The sequence below is a fragment of the Scyliorhinus torazame genome, chromosome 13 (assembly GCF_047496885.1).
Source record: "Scyliorhinus torazame isolate Kashiwa2021f chromosome 13, sScyTor2.1, whole genome shotgun sequence".
NCBI lineage: Eukaryota > Metazoa > Chordata > Chondrichthyes > Carcharhiniformes > Scyliorhinidae > Scyliorhinus > Scyliorhinus torazame.
In genome coordinates, this window is record NC_092719.1 from 113,231,250 (window position 1) to 113,248,537 (window position 17,288).

Sequence of the window (17,288 nt, forward strand, 5' to 3'; positions counted from 1 at the left end):
CTGGCAGCATTATTTACCCAGTCCACCTGCATATTGAAGTCCCCCATGATCACTGTGACCTTGCCTTTCTGACATGCACTTTCTATTTCGTCGTGCATTTTGTGCCCCTGGTCCTGACCACTGTGAGGAGGCCTGTACATAACTCCCATTATGTTTTTTTTGCCTTTGTGGTTCCTCAACTCTACCCACACAGACTCCACATCATCTGACCCTATGTCGTTTAGTGCTACTGATTTAATTTCATTCCTAATTAATAAGGCAACCCCGCCCCCTCTGCCCACCTCTCTGTCTTTTCGATAGGTTGTGAATCCCTGGATGTTTAAATGCCAGTCCTGAACCCCCTGCAACCACGTCTCTGTGATGCCTACCACATCATACCTGCCAGTCGCAATCTGGGCCACAAGCTCATCTACCTTGTTCCGTACACTGCGCGCATTTAAATATAGCACCTTTAATTCTCTATTGACCGTCCCTTTTTGTTTTCTTAGTGTGGTGACCTTGGTTTACTGAGCCTTTCCATACACTGTGTCATATTTTGTGGGATGGGGACTATCGTAACCTCTCCTGAGTTCTGTCTTTTCGTGCTTTTTTGTATTCCTAAGCAGCTACGCTTCCCACTGATTACTTCACCTCTTGGTTCCCTGACTTTCCCTTCCCCCCCAATCTCTAGTTTAAAGTCCTATTGACCACTCTATTTACTCTTTTCGCCAGAACACTGGCAGCTCGGTTCAGGTGGAGACCATCCCAACGGTATAGGACCCCCTGTCCCAAAACTGATGCCAGTGTCCCATGAAGAGGAACCCCTCTTTCCCACACCACTCTTTCAGCCACGTGTTAACTTCCCTTATTCTTGCCTCCCTGTGCCAATTTGCACGTGGCTCGGGCAGTAATCCGGAGATTATGACCCTTGAGTATTTCTCATGTCCCCAGTTTCTATCCCTCACAGGCTGAAACTGATGTTGGAAACCAAGCTTTGATTTATGAACCAATTATAATCATTTGCCATTTCTGCTGCTAATCTCGCAGTTTTAACCCTCTGCTCTTCCACATGAGTTCTCACTACATCAGGAATTGAATTTTGAAACTCCTCCAAAAACATAATTTCTCTGAGAGCTTCATACGTTTGGTCTATTTTCAAAGCCCTTATCCACCTATCAAAAGTACTCAAAAGAAAGGATCAAAAGTTTGATCCTTTCAAACTCCATGTATGTTTGACCAAATTCTTTCCTTAAATTTCTAAACCTTTGTCTGGAGGATTCAGGCACTTGTTCATATGCACCTAAGATGGATTTTTTCACCTCCTCATACGTCTCAGATACCTCCTCCGGTCGTGATGCAAACATTTCACTAGCCCTACCGATCAGCTTTATTTGAATCAGTAATACCCACATGTCCTGTGGCCATTTAATTTGTTTCGCTGCCTTCTCAAATGAAATGAAAAAGGCTTCTACCTCCTTCTCGTCAAACCTTGGCAATGCTTGGACATATTTAAATAGATTCCCACCAAGCCTTTGACTTTGACACTCTTTCTCACTATCGTCATCACTATCCTCCAACTGTATGGTTCCTTTTACTTCTGCCAATTTTAACTGACTGTCATGTTTCATGGCCATTTTCTGAAGTTGAAACTCTCTCTCTTTATCTTTTTCCCTGATCTGTATCTCCCTTTCTCTTTCTTTTTTTTTCTGCTTGCGCTATTTTTTCTGTTTTCCTTTCTTCTCTCTCTTTTTCCTCTCTCTCTCTTTCTTTTTCTTTTTCCTCTCTCTCTTTCTCTTTCTTTTTCCTCTCTATCTCTTTCGTATTCAAGCTGCTTTAATTCTTTCTCATGTTCCATTTGTTTGATTTGCAACTGAATTTTTGCTATTTCCAATGAGTCAAACTATATCTCAGGCAACTCTAAATGCTTAGCCACCACCATAATTACCTCATCTTTTCACATTTTGTCAGGTAATGATAACTGCAATGCTTTTGCCAAATTTCACAGTCTGCTTTTAGTCTCTGTCCATAAGGTACTGCGTGTGACCATCTCCACCTCCAAAAACTTCAGAGCCTCTGAAAGAGCCATTGTCTGCAACACACTCCCTACTTAAACTAAAATACCACACCTGAAAAGCAACCACACAATATGCTCACCACTCACTGTCTTTAAGTTCACTAAGCCAATCCAATAGACAGACTGTTATCCCCCTCGAGCCCCCAATTTGTTATGGGCCAGGGTTTAGAGAACGCCAAAATGTATCATGGAGTTCACCTGACCCACAACTTTTAATAGATTGTGGTATGGGGAGCACATGGCCCACTCGACAGGTGTGGTACAGCAAAAATGGAAAAGTATTTTTAAAGCAAAACAATATTTATTCTATGAACTCAAGTTAACCTTTCTAAAACAGACAGCAACCATTAATACAAATACAACTACAACACTAAGTAACCTTTTTCACATCCAGACGACTTAAAACACCTTCTACCAGAAGCACATTAGGTTTACATTCCCTACTGAGAACATTTATAATTCTGAATTCACCAAATGATCAAGAGATTGTCTTTTGATGGCAGATAGAACAGCTGTACACCCTCTTGGTCTGGCTTCAGCTCCAACACTGAAAACGAAACTAAAACACACCCTGCAGCCTGCTCAAAAATGAAAGTTAAAAAGGACTGAGTCAGTACGACTTCATCAAGGGGAGGTCATGTTGACAAATCTGTTAAGAGTTCTTTGAGGAAGTAACAAGGAGGTTAGACAAAGGAGAACCAGTGGACGTGATTTATTTAGATTTCCAGAAGGCCTCTGACAAGGTGCCGCATAGGAGACTGTTAAATACGTTAAGAGCCCATGGTGTTAAGAGTAAGATCATGGCATGGATAGAGGATTGGCTGACTGGCAGAAGGCAGAGAGTGGGGATAAAAGTGGCCTTTTTCAGGATGGCAGCCGGTGACTAGGGGTGTGCCTTAGGGGTCGGTGCTGGAACCACAACTTTTTACAATATATATTTCTGATCTGGAAGAAGGAACTGAAGGCACTGTTTGCAGATGATACAAAGATCTGGAGAGGGACAAGTAGTATTGAGGAAGCAGGTGGGCTGCAGAAGAACTTGGGCAGGCTAGGAGAGTGGGCAAAGAAGTGTAAGATAGAATACAATGTGGAAAGGGGAAATGGAGGCATAAGCTATTTTCCAAATGGGGAGATGCTTCGGAAATCAGAAGCACAAAGTTACTTGGGAGTCCTTGTTCACTTAAGGTTAACGTGCAGGTTCAGTCGGCAGTTAGGAAGGCAAATGCAATGTTAGCATTCATGTCGAGAGGACAAGAATACAAGATCCGTGATGTACTTCTGAGGCTATATAAAGCTGTGGTCAGACCCAATTTGGAGTATTGTGAGGAGTTTTGGGCCCCGTATTTATGGAAGGATGTACTGGACTTGGAAAGGGTCCAGAGGAAGTTCACAAGAATGATCCCTGGAATGAAGAGCTTATCGTATGAGGAACGGTTGAGGACGCTGGTTCTGTACTCATTGGAGTTTAGAAGGATGAGAGGGGATCTTATTGAAACTTACAGGATACTGCGAGGCCTGGATAGAATGGATGTGGAGAGGATGTTTTCACTTGTCAGAAAAACTGGCACAATCTCAGACTAAATGGATGATTCTTTAAAACTGAGATGAGGAGGAATTTCTTCAGCCAGAGGGTGGTGAATCTGTGGAAGTCTTTGCCGCAGAAGGCTGTGGAGGCCAAATCACTGAGTGTCTTTAAGACAGAGATAGATTCTTGATTAATAAGGGGATCAGAGGTTATGGGGAGAAGGCAGGAGAATGACTCGATGGGCCAAGTGACCTAATTCTGCTCCTATGTCTTATGGTCTAATTCAATGGGATTGTACTTCGACTCAGTCTTACCACTATCAAATAAGCTACAAACTCCAGCTGTCTAACTGCATGCACTTGAATGACGCACCATTAGGCAACTGTCACCTGAGAAACTAGCTAATAAGAAGCCAGAAACGAAAGAGAAAATGCTGGAAAATCTCAGCACGTCTGGCAGCATCTGAAGGGAGAGAAAAGAGCTAACGTTTCGAGTCCGATGACTCTTTGTCAAAGGTAACAGACAGAGAAAAAAAAAATGCTTTTTCTTGAAACGTTAGCTCTTTTCTCTCCCTACAGATGCTGCCAGACCTGCTGAGATTTTCCAGCATTTTCTCTTTCGTTTCAGATTCCAGCATCCACAGTAATTTGTAGTAATCAGGAGAAGAGGAAAGAAGTTGACGGGAACAGGAATACAAAACATTCACGAACTATCAGTTTATGTTCAAGCCTGTCTGAAACATTTGGAACACAGCTTTAAAAAGAAGATAACAAGTGATGGTACGTACCCTTTTAGGTTCCACAGCTCTAGCGATGAAATGATACTTGTGCATAGCCCGAACCCACTGGCAAATGGAAGTACAGGCTTTTGAAACCTTGGCAATAGCAGCAGGCATGAAGTCGTCATTGTCAATGTACGGTTGGATCAACTTGATTACAGATTCGGGAATGTTATCCTGGCAAGATACAAGAATGCCTGACAGTTACAGACTGCATTTCTATGGAGAAACTGAGGCCTGGAAATTCAATGGGTTCTCCAGATCTCCTGGAGATAGTGCAACAGCCATTGATGCCTTTTCTGGGTGGTGGAAGAGGGAAAATAATTGTTCTGTAATGGCAGGTGATCGTACGAACACCACAGAATCTGCGGCTGGCAAATTACATAGAATATACATTGAGCCAATGGTCAACGCTGGTGATTATGCACCATATGAACTCTCTCCCACTTTACTTCAATTCATCCTTTTAGCTTTCTGTTTCTATCACCCACACACACTTGTCCAGCTCTTCATTAAATGCATCTCTGTATTTAATTGGTCATTATGATAGCGAATTCCATATTCAAATCACTCCCTAGGATTAAGGGTCGGAATTCTCCGACCCGAATCGGTGCCGGGACGCAATTCTACGCAGCGCGGAGAATCGGCGCCATCGGCACTGGCATGGTCGGCACGGCGCCGGTCGGGGTTTGCGCCGACTCTCCAGCCCGGGCCAGCGCGCTGATTCTCTGGCCCGGATGGGCCGAGCGGCCTTCAACAAAAAGCCAAGTCCCGCCGGCGCCATTCTAACATTCTCTGAGGCGGGACAACGGCATTGAACGATCCGGGAGCAGCCTGTGGGGGAGGAGGGGGGTCCAACCCCGGGGGGGGGGGGCCCTCCGTAGTGGCCTGGCCCGCGATCAGGGCCCACCAATCGGTGGGCCGGCCTCCCTGCCCCCCGGCCTCCTTTCCCCCCACGCCAGCTCCTGTAGCCCTTCAACAAAAAGCCAAGTCCCGCCGGCGCCATTCTAACATTCTCTGAGGCGGGACAACGGCATTGAACGATCCGGGAGCAGCCTGTGGGGGAGGAGGGGGGTCCAACCCCGGGGGGGGGGGGCCCTCCGTAGTGGCCTGGCCCGCGATCAGGGCCCACCAATCGGTGGGCCGGCCTCCCTGCCCCCCGGCCTCCTTTCCCCCCACGCCAGCTCCTGTAGCCCTGCGCCACTTGGCATCGGGGCCACCGCGGGGAAGAAGGCCACTGCGCATACACTAGTTGGCGCTGGCCCAACTGCGCATGCGCGGACTCCGCGGCGCCGGATTCAGGCCGGGATCGGCAGCTGGAGCGGCGCAGGCAGGCCCGGACAGGCACAGGAGGTCGCACAATGTGTGCTCCAGGGCCATTCTAATCACCTCCAGGTTCACCGACTAGAGGGCCTGGCCAACGTCGGCATGAACATTCCCTGTCCCCCCCACGAGCCAACCACCCCTTTGCATGTCTGCCCTCCCTGCACCTCCCCCCCCCCACATAGTTGCATCCCCCTTTGTGATTCCTACCTGCCTCACTACTGGATTTGGGTCCTTTGTTGGCAGTATCAGTGGGTCTGGTCCATGAGATGGAGGATGATGACAACCTTCTCTGCGTTGAGCTCTGATACTCAGCATCGTTTGACAACTTCTGACTCCTGCCCACGGTAACAAGTTCCACCATCCACCTGGGTGATCCTTGCAGGTGAGCTGGCCATTCCATCACATGGTTCCATTGAACCTTTGGGGCAGCCGTAGGTGGGGACGGGTACCAGGGTGACGTGCAATGGCTGGTCTGGAGACCCTGGTCTGTGCCCACCTCCAATGGCCACCCATCGACAACCCCCCCCCCCCCCCCCCTCGCCAGCTCCCAGCGCTCTCTCCAGCCAGCCCAGCCTAGCCCAACCCTCACACTGTTCTGACAGAGCATTGAGGCAAATTGGTGAACTGGTGTTAATTGCGCACAGGTCAATATTTCTACAGGTTCGTGTCCAACCCCTGATGCTATCTTGCGTTCTGCACCAAGGCCAACTTAACTGGTGTCTAACTTTCTGGCCTTACGAGCCATAATGCTCCATCTAGGTGGTTCCCCAGGCAGTACATCAGGAGTGGAGGCGGCCTGCTGCGATTCTCGCCGTGTGACCTGGGTCCCCTTCGGCGGCCGTCCTCTGGAGCGACGGCCTGGATGGGCCTGGCAATGTCTCGGGTGTCCCAGGTGGTGTGATGCCACCCTGTTCTGCCCGCTGCCTATTGGATGCTCCAGAGACAGGAGTCTGAGGCTCTGTGGTGTTCCAGCATCTCCCCTGCGGAGGTCACCTTCTCTTCCTCTGGGGTGCTCGATGGCTCCCGGGCTACTCCGTGGGACGGAGGTGCAGTCGGAGTGGGATCCAGGGCTCCTCTGTCATCTGGTACTGCCAGTCCTGGAGGCCCGCTCTCGACTCGACCAGGGTCTTAAGGCTCGCGGTCATGGAGCACAAGGACTCCCTCTGGTAATGTTCCACGTCCCTCTGTGGCTTGCTCAGGTCAGCCAGCGCCCGGGGAATGCCATTGACGCCCGCAGCCATGACCAGTTGTGACTGGGCCAAGCTCTGGAGCTGTGCTACATCGTCCAGGTGGCCCTGATGCATAGCTGCCTCTGACAGGGCCGCCCTGTCATGTGCCTCAGCACAGAGTGTCCCAGACCTTGGGCATCTTGACCCATGGCTGATACCTTCGCCCCCAAGACCTCCACCGCAGACGACATGCATTCAGTCTTGTTGTGGGTGGCATGCATGGTCGGCACCACCTCAGCACCAACCCGTGCCCCTACTGGTGGTTGGTGACACCCCCTCATGTAGTCCCTGGCTCTGTGTCTGCATCACCATCATCGATGAGACTGCCCTTTCCAGAAGCCCAACACCCATGTGGATGGCAGCAAGTCCCTGTCTTCGGGCCACTCTCCAAACATCCACCCCTTGGAGGTTCCTACCTCCACCTGATGTACCGTGCCACGTGTATGGTGCACACCACATAGTGCCCCAAGAGCCTCTTCACTATAATGCCCAACCGAGGTGAGTGTCTTTGGAGGGTGGAGAGTGTTGGAGGCAGCTGTGACAGAAAGTTGGTGTCATCCCTGGCGCTCTGAGGTGTCGCAGGCTTGCATTTGGGGGCTCACGCCTCCGTCCAGTCCCACCTCGTCGCTCAACGTGTCCTGGGGATGTGGCCAGGGGCGGGGGGCACCAGAAGGATCTGCCTCATCACCAGGTGATCCTGCAAGACACAAGACATGGTGCATGGTTGGATCGCGGGTTGGGGGAGTGGAGGGGTGCTGATGTGGAGGTGGTGGGTGTGATGCTCTTTGCTTTCTGGATAAGGATGGCTTTGATATGTAGTATTCAACAAAGAACATCAAGCTATGTTGATTAACAAGGCTAATTTATTAACACTACTTATAACTAGATTTGAAAGTCTTGCTAAGATACAAAGGTTGCTAAATAAACTAAACTAGAATTCTATCTGCAGATATCCTGAGCACACGACTACTCTCTATCCTGCCTAACCATCTACTCCCAGAATCAAGGGTCTCACGTGATCTATGTGACTGCTCTTGATCACCATCTGGTGGTTAGATGTATTTACATAAAATTGTTAACCCTTCATTAACCATACAATATCCATATTGTCACATCCCCCTTTCTTTGAAGTTGTTTGGAGACTTGTATGAACATATTTATATGATATGATCATTGTATGTGCTATACATGGTTTCATTGTTACTGTCCGTGTGTTAACAATTTTTCTTTTTCTTTAATGTTCACAAATCGAGTCTGTCCGGTTTCTTTTTTATATGTATGGACCTCCTCAATTGTGTTTGTTCCATTGCTGTTGTTGTCTTCTCTGCTGTAACAACATCTCACTGTCGCGCTGTAGAAGTTGCCTTAAATAGCTCTGTGTCAATTGTTATTTGTGGAAATGTGGTACATAGCCAGCGAGTCGTCAGTGCAATTGATCAGGCTTCCAACTGATTCTGCCAATGAACCGCCTTTAGTGCCTGAAGTAGTCTTTTTCCTGTGCTTGTGGTGTTGATTTCTTGTCTCCTTTGCCCGAGAAACCGGTTTACTCTCTAGTCTTTGAGCAAGTGCCAACTCTTTCAGCCTGTTGAAATGACACTTTTTCCTTCTCCGATTCTTCCTGGCTTTAGCGCCTTCATACGTGAACTTGGTATGGTCTACACACACATCCGCCTGTGTCATCTGGAATGGGAGATTTTCGACAAACAATGTCTTGCAGTCCCTTGCTTGTTTGCTATCTGCATTGCTTTCCATACTATGTGCTTTTTCAAGTTTGACTGCAAGTCCCAACACTGTTTCCATTGAGGGGCAGCACGGTAGCATAGTGGTTAGCACTGTTGCTTCACAGCACCACGGTCACAGGTTCGATTCGCAGCTTGGGTCACTGTCTGTGCGGAGTCTGCATGTTCTCCCCATGTCTGCCTGGCTTTCCTCCGGGTGCTCCAGTTTCCTCCCACAAGTCCCGAAAGACGTGTTGTTAGGTGAATTGGACATTCTAAATTCTCCCTCAGTGTACCCGAACAGGCGCCGAATGTGCCGACTCGGGGCTTTTCACAGTAACTTATTGCAATGTTAATGTAAGCCAACTTGTGACAATAAAGATTATTATTATCAGTTCAATGGATTAGGCTTCCGACTGATTTTGCTGCTGATCGCCTTTGTTGCCTGAAGTAGTCTTTTTCCTATGTTTGTTGTATTGAAGTATGTGTTGACTTCTTGTTTTCTTTGCTCTATTTTTGAAGAACCATTGACTTCTTGCTTCTTGAAAAACTTGCTCACGGTCTGCTCATACTTGTTGATTTCTTATTTAAGTGCTTTTATTGTTACTTACTGATTCTTGACTTCTGCAAACTCCGTGTTGTATTCCCCAAGTGTGTCCCACAGTTTCTGATTCTCAGTTTCTATGTCTTGCATACGCTGGACTTTGAGCTGGAGCTATTGTCCTAGGTCTAATGCTGGAACGGGATCACTGAGGTCACTGTTGGTGACACACAGAGTTGTATTTTCAGATTGCAATGAGCGGTTCTTCTCCAGCAGAAGTACCTCTAGGATTTTGGATGTGTCCTGTGATCCAGATCCTTCTGATGCTACACCTTCCATCGACTTCAGGATACTCAGCTCTTTTTTAACCTCTTCATAATCAGACTGCCCTTTCAGCTTTTCCTCGAGTTGCTTGAGTGTGCTGTGCTTTGCACTGAGCTGCTGTTCTTTGGTATCTCTGAGATTATCTGTCATCATTTGCAGCTCTGCCTTTTTCTCTTGCAGGCAAGTTTCCATATCTCCTGTCTTTATATTTAGCTCTTCCTTCTGGATGTTCAGTTGCTTGTTTTCCTGATGCAATTTACCGATCTCAGTTTGTAATTTCTGCTGTTGAAACACGGCATTTCTGTTGTTATCTTCATTTGCTTCAAATGCTTTTTTCGACTGAGTAAGATTGTTCTCCAATTCAAGGCAATTCCTTTTCATGTAGCTTCTCCCTCTCTCTAGAGACTCAATACTGTGCTGAAGGGAATTCATCTTTGTGTTGAGCTGGTTTATGACTTGCCGATCCTTCTCAATAAGCTGTTTCTAGTGTACAATTTCTGCTTGTTGAAACTGAGAGGCAAGCTGCAGGGTTGCGAGTTCCCTCTTCTCTCCCCCCCCCCCCCCCCACCCCCTCCCCACCCCCGTAGCACAGTTGTGTCCTCTCCAGTTCCTTAATTTTTAGCTCATGGTGCTGTTTCAATTCCAAAAGTTCATTGTTTTCTTTCGTGAGGCCATGATATGCTACACTGTGCCAGTTGTTTTTTGTTTGTCGCTCAAGATCAGTTCTTGCTGTTTACGTGAGCATGGCAGACTTGCATCGTCTGCCGCTCATTGGTCAGAGGAGGTTGCTAGACCCTCATGGTCTTGTTCCTGCAAGGACTGCGCATCGGAGTCATGCGTTTCTGCAATTGTGGGGTCTGTCCATGAGCTTGCTGTGGAGTCTTGTGACACTGGAGTCACGTCTTGTTCCTGCAAGGACTGCAGTGTGGAGTCTTGCATGTCTTCTTTCGTAGAGTCGGGAACCCTGAGCGGGGCGTGGACCACGCTCTGTGTGGCAGCAGGCTGCTCTCTGTGGGCTTGTACCGCTTTGTCTCTTAATTTCAGGCTGCAACATCATCCTGCACTGATGAGTTGGGACGTCTTATCTGCTGGGTTGAAGATCCTCAAATCCGAAAAATGAATCCGCATCTGCGTCGGATTCAATGCGGGGGTCGCCAATGTGCAACACAAAAGGTTCGTCCGGGTCGTAGTCGTCTAGGACCATGGAGCTGTCATTGGGCTCGCGAAGTCCAGAAAAAATGTAAAGATCGGTATCGAAGTATTCAAGGTCGGAATCATCGGTTTGTGCGTAGGTCACTACTTGTTGCAGGGTTCTTCGGAGGTTAAATTCATTTCCTGGATCAATTTGAGGCATTGTGCTGTCATTCCAGGTGAAGGAAGGTTGTTTTACAGCTTTAAAAGATTTTTTCTTTGATTTGGGACGTTTCCCCTTTAAATTGGATTTGTGACGTTTCCCCTTTAAATTGGTGCGGTCTGGGGCCTCTGACGTCATGACGCGCGGGACGTAGCACGTAGGAAGCGATTGCGCATGCGCAGATCGCTGTTCCTTTACCGATGGCCGTTTTCTTGATTGCGCATGCACGGCGTCTCGCGCATGTGCAAACGAACCTTCCGGTTCTGCGCACTTCTCGCGCAACTGCGCTAGTGTAATCCCTTTAGCAAGATGGCCGCCGACCTCGACCCAAATCGCTCTCTGGTCCGCGATTTCGGCCTCGAGGTGAGTACTGGCGCTACTCTTACCTTTCCTTGTCGATTGGATTGTGTTTTCCTCACAGTATTTGCCGAATTTGTCCAGGACTGCCTGGAAGTCGTACCTGTTTTGCCCCTTGGAGAACTTGAATTTTTAAAAGATTTCTTCTGCTCTTGCACCGGCGATGGTGAGGAGAAACTCTATTTTTTCATCATCGGCCAGGTCTTTAAGTTCGGCTGCCACCAGGAAGAGTTCAAATGTTTGCCGGAATCGGTGCCAGTTTTCACGGAGATCGCCGTGGCACTGGAGCGGCTGCGGAACCAGGAGCTCGTACATCTTGCCTGGGTATTGCTGGTTGTCACTGTACGCTGAAGTATGGCTATCTGGATTTAAGCAGGTCACTACTGGTACCATGTTTTGTTATGTTTCCTTTGTAACATAAGCGGCTTCCTTGTGTTGCATTTGTCAAGGAAGGTCGAGACGTGTAAATAACTTCAACTCATTTATTTACACTATGTACACTTTTATAACTTGAGTTCGACACTACTGCTAATCCTATTGTAGCTACCTAAACTGACTAACCATCTGCTGTCTTCCATGTGGTGGGTGTGATAATGAATCAACCCTGTTCCTCTCCTTACTGACTGTCTCCACTGGCCAAAGGGGCTGATCATGTGTGTGGTGTCCTTTATATATGGGTTGGTGTAATTCCCCCCTGTGGTCGTGTCACCTCCTTGTGTATCGTGAATGTCCATTGGTCGCCTCCCATCTAACTTATCTATTGGTTGAGTGTGTGTGTGTGATGTTTCTGGTGCTCCCTCTAGTGTTTGTCTAGCTGACATGTATTTACAGTGATGCACATCACCACAACATCTTCTGAAGGAGCTTTGCTTTGAAGACTTAATTTTTGCCGACTTCCGACTTGATATTTATGCATTGTTTCACACTCTCAAAGGCACCCGTATCTTCTAAGTCCACCAGCCTTCCAGCAGAAACTATTTTGTAATCTGCTGTGTGCGGAGCTGTAGCCTGAGTCCTGGATTGTTCCTCCGGAGTCTGTACTGACTGTGCATCTATGGTTGCTGTGTGCACCATCGGTATATAGTCGGTGTCTGCATTGTCAGTGTCCGTATCGTCGGTGTCTGCATTGTCGGTGTCCGTATCGTCGGTGTCTGCATTGTCGGTGTCCGTATAGTCGGTGTCTGTATCATTGGTGTCTGTATAGTCGGTGTCGGTATCGTATCATCGCTGTACTAGCTGCTGTGACTCACATGCTGCTGCGCCTAGCAGTGATTGCTTGTCTGCTTCAACAATTACAAAGTTAACTGTGAATAATTGTGCATTCACTTTGGCTTGCAGGTTACACGTTCCCAACGTCTTGATTGATGCACCGTGGTAGTCGGTGAGATTGCAATCTTTAGCCTCTATTTGTGGTTGAATCCACATCTTCAGCAGGTCTGCTTCGCTGATTAAATTCGCTCTGGCACCTGTGTCCAGTTTGATGTTTGTGCTGTTTGATTAATTCTGAGCGGAATTGTCCAATTATCCAAGTGGTTTGCTGTTTCTTCTTCTATTTGTGTGTTTCGTTGTTCAGCGCCTTCATTGATCATGTCCACGAAAAAAAGAACATTCCAGGCCATCTGGTGCATCATTTAACTCAACTTGCCTGTTCAGGGCTGTACTTTGCATAATTGACGAATCACTAATTTTTTTAGCCTTGGTTATTACATTAACACTCTTAGGTTAGTGAGTTCTTGCAACCGATCAGCATTGCTGGGCAAAATGGTTTCTCTTGGAGCATCTGGCGCATGTTTTGCCATATGCAGGGCATTTTCTTGGGCCGTGCGTTCTGCTGCACCTCCGACATAAAATGGCATTCTCTGAAAATGTCTCAAATTGGCCCAGCCCGGACCACGTTTCTGATCCCGCTGCGACACAGCAAAGATGCCGTTGGTCGCCACTCTCTTTTTTCCCGCCACTTTCATGTATCTGGATCTCAGTGATTTGCTTTTTTACATAGAATTTACAGTGCAGACGGAGGCCATTCGGCCCATCGAAACTGCACCGGCTCTTGGAAAGAGCACCCTACCCAAGGTCAACACCTCCACCCGATCCCCATAACCCAGTAACCCCACCCAACACTAAGGGCAATTTTGAACACTAAGGGCAATTTATCATGGCTAATCCACCTAACCTGCACATCTTTGGACTGTGGGAGGAAGCCGGAGCACCCGGAGGAAACCCACGCACACACGGGGAGGATGTGCAGACTCCGCACAGTGACCCAAGCCGGAATCGAACTTGGGACCCTGGAGCTGTGAAGCAATTGTGCTATCCACAATGCTACCGTGCTGCCCTTAGTGATAGCACTAAATACCTTAGATTTTGTGCAATCTCACTGGCCTTGCATATTTTTATGGCATCTGCTTGTTTTAAATAATTTTCCCTCAGCAATCGCTCGTGTAATTTATCACATTGAAGACCGTATACAATTTGGTCTTTTATCAATGAATCATGGAGGTCTGCAAAATTGCAGGATTTCACTTTTATACGTAGATCCATGCCAAAACTGTCAAAGGTTTTGGCCGATTTTTGAAGTCTCATCCTGAATACCTAAAGCTCGAATGTTTAGCTTTTTTGCGGATGGCAATAGTTATCGAATTGCTCGATTATTTTTGAGCAGCCCTTCTTGTCTTCCTCCAAAACGAACTGAAAAATATTATAGAGATCAATTGCTTGGGACCGGCTACTGACATAAGAGCGCTATTTTTCTCATGTCTGAAGTTTCTTGGAGACCAAGAGCTTGCACGTAAAAAGTGAATTGCTGCTTGAAAGCACGCCAGTTCACATCTACATTACTAGTCGTGAGCAGTTGGCCGGGAGTCTTCAATGCTTCCATCTCGCTTTGCTGATCCTGGTAGTATGTTGTTTTGCAGCTGATTTTATCTGAGTCTCTGATTGTTTTCTGGTGTCTTCTCACTGTACCTAACTTTCCCTAACTGTTCTCTTTCGACATCCACTCCGCGTACCATGTAAAGTTTTTTGATTGGGCTGATGTTGCATCTTGATGTGGTAGTGTTAACGAAGAATATTAAACTTTGTTTTACAACAAAACTATTTATTACTAATGCTACTCTAAAGAATTACTATAATGTCTAAGCTTAATACAGTTGGAAATAATGGTCTAACACTAACTTACACTAAGATACTACAGAGCTACTCTAATATGCGACTGCTATCAACTCCTTACTAACACTTTCTCCTGGAACTCATGGTGTGTCTGGGTCACGTGTCTGCATACTCACACCACCTGCTGGTCGGATGCTAGAACTACAACAGTAAACATATAACTTATAATACACATTAAGATACATAGAACATACAATGCAGAAGGAGGCCATTCGGCCCATCGAGTCTGCACCGGCCCACTTAAGCCCTCACTTCCACCCTATCCTCATAACCCAATAATCCCTCCGAACCTTTTTGGACACTAAGGGCAATTTAGCATAATCAAGCCACCTAACCTGCACGTCTTTGGACTGTGGGATGAAACCAGAGCACCCGGAGGAAATCCACGCAGACACGGGGAGAACGTGCAGACTCCGCACAGACAGTGACCCAGCGGGGAATCTAACCTGGGACCCTGGCGCTGTGAAGCCACATTGCTATCCACTTGTGCTACTGTGCTGCCCCAAATGATGATGATGTACTCATATTATATACAGGTGATAGTCTATTGATCATCACAGCAAGGGCACATATCATCCCATAGATCACTGAACACTCTGGAAGCTTACTCAACATTACAATGGCAGGGATTGACTTTCCAACCACCACCCAACCAAGGCAATATTTTATTCAAACGCATCCATGGCTTCCACCAATCCCTATACGCATATATCAATGCTTCCTGGGCTGTTAATTACTTGAGCCCCACATAGGTAGGAGTCATTTTGAATGCATTCAAAGTGGGCTAATTTTAGTCTTTTTATTCAAAGTTTGCATCCATTCCATTTTCCTGGATTATTTCCAGCTGGAAAATGTTATCTTCCTGGTTGCAGTTAAGCTAAACTCAAGATGAAGGCAACGGAGCCAACTGCATAAAGTCTATGACACAGGAAATACCTTATCGTATTTGAACAAGCTCTCCAAGAACTTGGCTGGATCCTGCAAAAGCCCTTTTCCTGGTTCCCAATAGTCATCAATTTTAGTGCCTGGTTTTTCTCCTGCGACTTTCTTTGGCTTAATTCCCTTCATAATACAGACTGCTTCAATCACCAACTTCACGCCGACTGGAGGACGTTGCATGCCTCGTACCTGTATGCACAATACAAGTAAAATTATCATCATTGGCCCAATCTTTTGAAAATACATTATCGTTATTTACAAAAGTGAAATACCATAGATGCTGGAAACTTGAAATTAAAAGAGCAAATGCTGGGAAGGATGATATCATAGAATTTACAATGCAGAAGGAGGCCATTCGGCCTATCGAGCAAAACGGCAAAACGGGCGTACTTTACTCCGGGGCCGGTCCCGAGACCCGATTCTCCGTTCCTGGAGGGGGCCAGCACGGCGCTGGAGCTGCCCACGCCGCTCCAGCTGGCGATCCCGGCGTCGCGAGGTCCGCGCAGTTGGGCCGGCGCCTACTAGCACATGCGCATTGGCCGTCATCCCCACGCCTTCCCCGACGCCAAATGGCGCAGGGATCCAGGAGCCGGTGCGGAAGAAAAGAGGTCCGCTGCCAGAGAGACCGGCCCACCGATCTGTGGGCCCAGATCGCGGGCCAGCCACTACGCAGGGCCTCCCCGGGGTTGGACAACCCTCCCCTCACAGGCCACCTCCGGACCCTTTAACCCCGAGGTTTTGCCGGCCCAGAGCATGTTAGAACAGCGCCGGCAGGATTCGGATTTTTTCGGACAGCCATTCGGCCCATCCGGGTCGGAGAATCGAGGCGCTGCCGGAGGATCGCCGCTACAACCGTTTGTGGCGATTCTCCATGCAGCCCGGCGCCATGCGTGCCCGCCCATTTTCTCACAGGCGGGAGAATGGCATCCCGACGTCGGGGCGTCGTGGCGCGATTCGCGGGGCCCCCTGCCGATTCTCTGGCCTGGAGGGGGTCGGAGAATTGCGCCCATTAACTCTGTTTCCACAGATGTTGCCTGACCTGCTGAGTATTTCCAGAATTTTCTCTTCTTATTTATCATTTTTTTTCGCTGTTTCATCAAGGTGAGTTAGTGTTGGGAAATGGAAGTGTATAGTCTCAGGCAAGCGACCACTCAAAAGCGATAACTGCAGACAGATTTCGATTTATTCTCCTTATAATTTACACCTCCTACTCCCCAAACAGTCTCCAGCACCTGGCCCACACCCTGGCCGGGGTATTTATGTCCCAACTGTCCTAATAAAGGGGGACAGCCCCACCCCCTCATTTGGGTAAATCTTACTCAGAGGCCACAGGTTGCAGATCCCTGGGCCTCCTGTAGGGTTATAACAGGAATGTTTTCTGTTTCAGTGTGAATAATGTGAAAAGTAGAGTTATCCCTATTCCACATCAATAATTTTCCTCATCCCAATTTGAAGCCACATTGTCACATTTTTCCAATCTCCATACATTAAGTGAGTATAAAAACTAAGGAGATCTACAGAGGTGATTCAAACGGAGGTTTATTGATAACCAGAAGAAAAGGCCGCAATGTGGCATACAGCACGCAGGTCCCTGCTGGGGCTACCAATCATTCCGGTCCCAATCCGGGTCGGCTTTTAAGGATTGATTCTATGAGCCCTAGGTAATGGACCTCTGCCCCACAGGAAGATCAATCGGGTCATCCCCATGGGTCTCATGAGAGTTATTACAGGAGATTGTCCGTTACAGCTTGTTTTAAACTCTGGATGTGTGCCCATATAGAACAGAAATGAAACTATCCAAATTCACTTCAACAAACAGATAGATGACTATCATTCTATCTGTCTGGGCTAGAGTTAAATCCAAAGTCTGTATGATAAAAGACTGGTGACTAAAGCATGCACCATTTAATCCTCGAATAACAAATCAGCAAGGAGTCATATTAAGTATTTTAAGCCACAGTGACAAAAATTTTCAT

The 17,288-nt window shown here is 47.5% G+C and overlaps 1 protein-coding gene across 1 annotated transcript in view; it reads right to left on the reverse strand.

Annotated features, from left to right (window-relative positions):
* The window catches only part of dnah1 (dynein, axonemal, heavy chain 1), a 1,119,271-nt gene that overhangs the window by 305,527 nt on the left and 796,456 nt on the right, over nt 1-17,288 (reverse strand). Inside the window, exons 55-56 of the mRNA XM_072472076.1 lie at nt 15,310-15,501; nt 4,366-4,533 (exon numbers count right to left, since the gene is read on the reverse strand). Coding sequence (XP_072328177.1) covers nt 4,366-4,533; nt 15,310-15,501 — 360 coding nt within the window. The remainder of the gene's footprint in view (nt 1-4,365; nt 4,534-15,309; nt 15,502-17,288) is intronic.